Below are 7,387 nucleotides of genomic sequence, written 5' to 3'. Positions count from 1 at the left end.
GGCCATTGAGCAGGCACCTCTGATGGTTTCAGATCCTTGTTTCCTTGGCCTGGCTGCCAAGACCAGCTCGGGCACTCCATCCATGACCATCACTGCTGCTGGACCTTCTTCTGCCCCTGCTGTGTCCCAGAACTGCTGCAGAGCCCTGCTGGGTTTGGGGGGACTGCAGTGCTCCTGCTCCCTCTCCCTGCTCCCTCCTGGGGGCTGTGCCCACTGCTGCAGGACTCCTGTGTCCTTTGGAGATGGCCTTCTCCACGTCCCCAGCAGCTGGTAGCCATCGCTGCCGGGGTCGCACGGTGCCATGTCCTGGGGGTGCCCCTGCCCTGCCCTGTCAGCTGCCCCAGGGTGGGAGTAGGGCTGGCCCGTGGGGTGCCATGGTGCCAGTGCTGCCTGCACCCCCTGCCCCTCCCCAGGCCTGCAGCACAAGCCTGGCTTTGTTCGCCCTTGGCCCAGGCTCAGGAGGAGCAATGTGGACCAGGCACATGAGAGGTGCCCTCCCCCACCACCCCAGAGCCACCAGACCCTCCCGGGACCCCGCTCGCCCCGCGGGCACTCTGGAGGTATGGCCTGGGCTCCGAGCCCCCCTGCATCCCTGGGCCGAGACCAGACCCCTCTCCTCCCAAACTGTGGGGCCCAGCACGGGCTCGCAGGGAGGAGGATGAAAGGAAAAACCCAGTTTTGTGCTCTCAAAAGAAAACTGGGGCTTTTGTTTCCCTGGAAACGGCTCTGCGAAAGCGAAGCGCGCGCGGGGCCGGTGGGTGTTGCGCACAAAGCCCGCACTGAGCCCCTGCCTTTCACTGCCCCTGGCAACCGGCTCCCTCTCCCTGGCACGCCGGGGCTGGGCGGCTGCCAGCCCTCGGGACAAGGAGCTCTAACAGCTCCGGTGGACGGGCTGCGTGGCCAGGCTGCCCTCGGGCAGATCCGTCCCGCCTGCTCCCTGACCCCCCTGCCCCTGCCGGGAACACGTGGGCTCGGAAACCCTGGTGCCCTGAAACTGTCCTCCTGGGACAGTTCTGTCCCTGCAATGGGCACGTGGATGGGGGCCAGGAGCCCTGTGGGGCAGTTTGGGGGAGATGCTCTCAAACCAAGGGCTCCCCAAGGGGTGCTGGGGGTGGTGGTCTCACATCTTCCTGCCAGCACTGCACAGCAGCACCTTGGTTGTGCATAGTGCACATGGGGAACCAGGCGGGGGGCTACCTAAGCCCTGTGCTGGGCTGGCTGGACTTTACTGAGACCAGTTCAGGTCCTACAAATTGCCCCAAACCCGACACTTCAGCAGGCACCCTCTCACTCTCAGCATCACCCCAGAGGGAGGGAGCAAAGGGTCTGGGGGCCTTTCCCCATCTCCCCTGGTTGCTGCCTGCTCTGGCACAGCTGCTTCCCTGCCCTCCTGCCCCCCAGCTGCCCATGCCCACCCCAGAGCCCCCCAGGTTTAGGGAAGAGCCATTCCAGGGATCTCCCAGGGCTCAGCCCAGCAGTGCCAGCGGCTGCAAGCACAACGTGCTCTAGGTTACTGGTTTATTGAGCTCATACGGGGCACGGCTTGGATCCGTGGGATACGGCCAGTTGGACCTTTTCCTCTTGCGGAGGGGCTGGCAGGAGGGGAGGGGACAGGAAAAGGGCAGTTTGTGTTTGCTGTGTCCTCTGTGAGCCATCATGGTCAGCCTCTGCAGTTTCAGGTAAGACCTTTCCGGCATACCACCATCTCCAGAGCAGCAGCCCCAGGGAGCCCGGCCAGGCAGCCGGGACAGGAGGGTGCTGCTGTCCTCGCTGACCTTTGGGCAGAGGCAAGAGGGTCACCAGAGTAGCCATGGGGACTGGCATTTCAAGCCCCACGTGCCCAGTGCTGGGTTTGAAGCCCACGGCGCAGCCCCCTGAGCCATCTCTTTCTCTTGTTCCACGTCCAGACACAAGTACTAATGGCAGAACAAGGTTTGGTCTTGGGAGGAGGTGGTGAAACGATCGCTACGGCTCCCTGGTGGCACTTAGCATGGGGTGCCAAGGGCCAGGAGGGGCGGGGGAGTCTCCCGGGGCTTGTCAAAGAAGATGGAGGAGGACATCTCGGTTTTGAGCTTGCTGTCAGCGCTGCTCTCGCTGGAGGTGGTGTCGGGGCCGCAGCCCTCGCAGCAGCAGCAGCAGCAGTCCATGAAGGCCTGGCCCAGGGGACGACAGAGACACAGGAGCAGGACGGGCGTCACCGAGCACTTAAAGAACAGGAAGAACTGGTTGATGAGGTTGAGCAAATCCAAGGTCTGCTTGGACACGTCGGGGGACATGTAGGCCACCACGATGTTGCAGACGTTCTCGGGGGTGGTGCAGAGCCCATAGATGATGGTCAGGGCGATGATGGTGCAGTTGAGGTGACCCTCACTCTGGCCCTGCTTGGTGCCCCGGCTCTCGCTCTTCTTGTCGGGGCCGCGGACACGCCGTGTCACCAGCTGGCAGCTGACGGTGAAGAGCACGGGCAGGCAGAAGTAGCAGCCGAAGTACCACCACATGCGGGCGTTCTGGTAGGTGAGCACCAGTGAGTAGATGGACTCAGGCAGGTTGGACGAGGGCTTCATGGTGCAGAACTCGGTCCCCACGCCGGACACGGGCGACGTGTCCCGTGCCAGCTGCCAGAGCAGGATCTCGGGCACCGACAGTGTCATGGAGCCCACCCAGATGACGGCCAGCTTGGCGATGATGGACTGGCACTGCTCGATGGGCCGCGTGCTGGCCTGGGGGCTGGTGGCTGCGTGGAACCTGTCGATGCCCAGGGCACAGAGGCTGAAGGTGGTGACTCCCAGTGACGAGACCTGGTGAGGGAGGAGGCACAGCAGGGACATCATGGGGGGCTTGGCTCTACCAGGCTGAGGGCAAAGCCCTGGCTACCTAAGACCACCACCCCTCCTCCAAAGGCTGTAGGGAGGTGACAGCCTGTGCCTGCATACCAGGGTTTAGAGCCACTTTTCTGTGACTCCTAAAAGGATAAAGATGCCCCCTGCCTCTGTAGTTCCTGCCCAGCTCCCTTTTCTGCAGAAGGGAGAAGTTTAGCTGGATGTCTGTCTGTCCATCCAGCCAAGGTGGAAACAGCAGGATTGTCCTTCAGGCTCTTGCTCTGTTCTGGATGGCTCTTGCAGAGGAGAAGCAGGGACCATCACACCCTCCAGCACCAGGTTCCCAGGGTTCCCAAGGCCTGCATGGACAGGCCAAGTGAGTTGAAGGCGCTCTTGTCCCAAATCAGCTTGGGGCAATTTCCGCTTCATTGAGAATAGCAAGAAAAACATCCCCCTTGCCAGAGGAGGAGGCCAAGGGAGGGAGAGGATTCGCTGTGGCTCTGGGAGGGCTGGCCAGGACCGACCAGCATTCCCAGGCCCAGAGCTGGGAGCCAAGTCCCACAGCCCTTGGCCGAGATGATGGCAGAGTCACATGCTGGTGTCCCAGTGCTGGGGCCATTCCTGGCCTCACGAAGCCATCAAACATCAAACCCTGTGCTGAAAGACCTTCCCAGCACTCAGGAAACCTCCCAGGGCTCCCACGTGGTGCCCTGGGAACAGCCTGGAACACTGTCCCCCCGACCCCCCCAAGCCTTTTCCTTGGCCCAGGGCTGGTCACTGCAGCAGCTGATGGCCAGAGTGATGCGAGCACTCAGCAGCACCATCAGTTATGTACAGCAGCATCTCCCCAGACAGCCCCAGCCCCACCCTGCACCCAGCACCACGTCCCAGCATGTCCCAGCTCCTCTGCCCAAAGCCCTGAGCCATCCTGGGCACCCAGAAGCCTGCCCAAAGCCCTGAGCCAGCATGCAGCACACTGCACCTGTGCCCTGGCTGGCACCTTCAGCCCTTGGTGCTGCTGTGCTGCTGCCTCCTCCCCCTACACCCTCCCAAGGGCTCTTCCATCTCTCCTGGTGCCCTTGGTCCTGCAGAGCACCCATCTCCAGTGCCCTGGCAGGGATGGCACTGGTGGCATCAGTGCAGCACATCCCTGCACACAGCCTGTCCCCAGGAGCCCCTGTAACCAGCTTTGCTCCCAAAGCCTGGCTCTGTGCCTGAGCCACAGCCCCACCAGACATGAGCCCCTGGCCTCCAGAGAGGTTCCCCTCTCCCAGCTGACTCTGCTGGGATTTGGCTCTGGCCTGGCTGTGGCTCCCTGCACTCCCCCAGCTGAAGCCCTGGAGCCCTTTCTGCCCATGCTCTGGGGGGCAGGAGGGCAGTGCAGGGCTGCTGCTGGGGGCAGAGCAGGAGCCCCCACACCAGGACCTGTGACATCTCATCCTTCTGCAGCACCAACATCCCACCAACATTCCTGTCCCTTCCTGACTCCTCTGGGACCAAGCTGTCCCAGGGCATCCTGGTGCTGCTGAATCCCTGAACCTGTGGTGCCACCCCCAGGGTTCTCTCAGGGGGACAGGGAGCCCATGAGTAGCAGATCTTCCTCAGCTCCTCCTTGAAACAGGGTCTGTTTTGGGGACATCACCCCTCCCTGGGACACTGAGCCAGCTTGGGCAAGTTCTTGCCCCTCTCTGAGTCCACCCAGATGCAGTTGGAAGCCTGAGGTGGAGGACGGGGGTGGGGCAAACACTCCAGTTAGTGAGAGGATGGGGTGGGACACCTCTGAAGGAGCAGGGGGCTGGGCAGGGGCACAGGGGAGCAGGGGGCTGCAGGGCCCCCTCAGCAAACACCCCATGCCTGTGCTGGGCTGTGCAGGTCTGGGGCTGAGCTCAGTGGGACACCCCGGGCCATCCCCCTGTGCCCAGAGGAGCCAGGGGCACTGCTGGAGCTTTAGGGCTGTGCCCAGGCAGGGACCCACGCACAGTGCAGACCCTGGCCATGGACCGGGGACTGTCACAGGGGACTGTCACAGGGAACTGTCACAGGGGACTGCTCTGGGGCCAGCAGGGCACGGAGCAGCTGGGAACAGGCCAAGTGAGGTGGGTAGATGCTCAGGGGAGGGGCAGGTTCTGAACCCTGGCTGGTCTGACCAAGCCTGAGGGGTTCTTCAGTGACCTGATCCTGTCTCTGAGCTCTTCCAGGTGTGTGCACCCTTTGACAAATGGGGCATTGACCACAGAGAACAGGCAGGCTTGGTCTGTCTGTCCCACCAGGGCACAGAGGGGCACAGCTGGACCCAAGGTTCCCTCGAGGATGGGAGAGGAGCACACTCAGGGGTGGTTTCCAGCATCAGCCCAGATCCTGCCCTCTGGGGCAGTTTTGCTCATGCGGCCATCCCCTGTCCCCACAGTCCTTCTGGTCCCCTCAGTGCGTGCCTGGCTAGCCCTGAGGGTGGCCAACCTGTCACACCTGAGCTTTGAGGACAAACCCAGATCTCAGGCTTCCAGACCTCATTTCTGGGCTGTCCCATTCCAGTGCTGGCCAGCACTGTCCACCTGCAGACCCCTGCCCTGGGCCATCCTCAGCAGCCCACAGTGGCCAGTTTCTGGGCCAGCACACTGCAGAGCTGAGCCCCCAGCTTTGGGGCGGGACAGGAACAGACAGACGGAGGGACCCTGCTGACAGAAGTCCCTGTGCTGGCTGATGAGAGTCTGATGGGCTTTTCCCAGCCCTGGCAGCATCGGTGCTGGCTGCAGAGCCTGAGCAATGGCCTGGGACAGAGGGAAGGTCACTCTGGGGACTGTCCCTCAACTCCTTGTGCCCCACTGGGGGTCTGTGGCTGTCCTTGTGCCAAGCTACCAGCCCCTCGGACTGCCCTGGAGCAAGAGGGCAGAGAGGAGCTGAGTCCTGGATCCCTGGGGCCCTGTGCAGCCCTTACCTCCATGAAGGGCACAATGCGACAGGACACGTCCCCCAGCAGCCTCTTCTTGGTGATCTCGTTGAAGATGACCACGGGCAGGCAGAAGAAGAGGATGAGGAAGTCCCAGAAAGCCAGGCTGGCCAGGATGGAGTTCCAGGCACTCTTCATGTAGTAGTTGTGCCACACGATGCACATCACAGACAGGTTGGCCACGATGCCAACGGTGAAGACGACGAGGGACAGGAACACGACGGCGTAGGCGCTGTAGGAGCTCTCGGTCACCGGGTACAGCGGGTTGTGCATCTGCAGCCGCCTGTCGGACACGGTGCTGAGGTTGGCTCGGGGCTCGGCCCCGTCCCGCTCCGTGGGGACCCCCGGCTGCCGCTCCGACGGGTCGGTGCTGGAGGGCAGCAGGGCCCTGGTGGGCTGCAGGCTGCCGGAGCCCAGGGGCCGAGGGAACTCCACCCGCACCCCCGGCACGTACTGCTGCACCGACTTGGAGTCCTCCTCCGTGCCCCGGCGCTGCCTCTCCCTCCCCTCCGGCACCGGGGCGCTGTCCGCAGCCTGCCCGTGCCCGGTGCTGCCCGGGCCAGCCCTGCCCCGCGTCCCCGCGGTCCCCGGGGCCAGCAGCAGCAGCAGCAGCAGCAGCAGCGGTGGCGGTGCCATCGTGCCCCGCTCCGGTGCGCTCTGGGAGCGGCGCAGCCCCGGCGCTCCGGGCACGGCCGCTCGCTCCGGCTCCGGCCGCGGCTCTGGGCGCCCGGGCAGCGCTGGGCAGGATAAAGCGGCGGCGGGAGGGGAGCCGAGCCCTCTGCTGGTCACCCACCGCCCGGGAGATGGGACAGCGGCCAGACTGGGCAGGTCCACAACCCCCGACACCCTCAGCATTTGCCTCATCATCCCCAAACAGGCACGCAGCATCCCCCCGACATCCCACAGCATCCCCCAAACATCCTCAAACCTCTCCCCAGCATCTCCACAGCCCCCAACACCCCCAGCATGTTCCTCAACATCCCCAAAAAGCCCCTCAACATCCTCCTGACATCCCACAGCATCCCCCAAACATCCTCAAAGCTCTCCCCAGCATCCCCACAAATCCCCCAGTATCCCCAAACATTCCACAATATCCCCCAAAAATTCTTCAACATCCCCAAACATCTTTTCAGCATGCCCCCTGGAATACCCCATCCTGGAACACCCAGTATCCCCCAACACCTCCAGCTTCCCTCAGCATCCCCAACATCCCCCAAGATTCTGCAATATTCCACAGCAGCCCCAGGCATCCCCCAAGGTCCCCTGAGAAGCAGCCAGGTGAGGGGTGCCCACAGCCTGGCACTGGCCACCGCCTTCCAAGCCATCCCCAAAACATCCCCCAAGCATCCTCAAACCTCTCCCCAGCAGCCCCACAAATCCCCCAGTATCCCCAAACATCCCTGTATCCCTGCTCAGCTCAGCCTTTCCCATGGCAGATATTCCACCCTCTCCCTGGAGCAGGGGGCACTCACGGGCCCTGAGGGCCAGCACTGGGCTCCTGTGGCAGTGGTGGCATGGGGCACGATGTGGCACATCCCTGCAAACTCAGCCTGGGCTCAGGACACCCTCAAATGGCCAAACCACCCCATGGGGATGGGGGCTGACAGGGCTGTCCCTGGCA

General features: G+C 63.3%; 1 protein-coding gene across 1 annotated transcript; it reads right to left on the bottom strand.

The window, feature by feature from the left end:
• Positions 1-1,504: 1,504 nt before the first annotated feature.
• On the bottom strand, positions 1,505-6,472 carry GPR37L1 (G protein-coupled receptor 37 like 1). The gene is made up of 2 exons (XM_059867506.1): positions 5,755-6,472; positions 1,505-2,798 (listed from the first exon to the last, which is right to left on the bottom strand). Exons 1-2 carry the CDS (start codon positions 6,400-6,402, stop codon positions 1,986-1,988), a joined length of 1,461 nt encoding a protein of 486 aa, XP_059723489.1. The 5' UTR covers positions 6,403-6,472; the 3' UTR covers positions 1,505-1,985.
• Positions 6,473-7,387: the final 915 nt, after the last annotated feature.

This window comes from Haemorhous mexicanus, chromosome 25, assembly GCF_027477595.1.
Source record: "Haemorhous mexicanus isolate bHaeMex1 chromosome 25, bHaeMex1.pri, whole genome shotgun sequence".
NCBI lineage: Eukaryota > Metazoa > Chordata > Aves > Passeriformes > Fringillidae > Haemorhous > Haemorhous mexicanus.
Note: the sequence above shows the minus strand (reverse complement) of the source record. Positions and strands in the feature narration are given on the sequence as shown.

Coding starts and splice junctions, on each gene's coding strand:
- GPR37L1 (XM_059867506.1), bottom strand. CDS start 6,402: ATGGCACCGCCACCGCTGCTGCTGCTGCTGCTGCTGCTGCTGGCCCCG. Junction 2,799..5,754: donor GCATTGTGCCCTTCATGGAG/GTAAGGGCTGCA, acceptor CTCCCTCACCAG/GTCTCGTCACTGGGAGTCAC.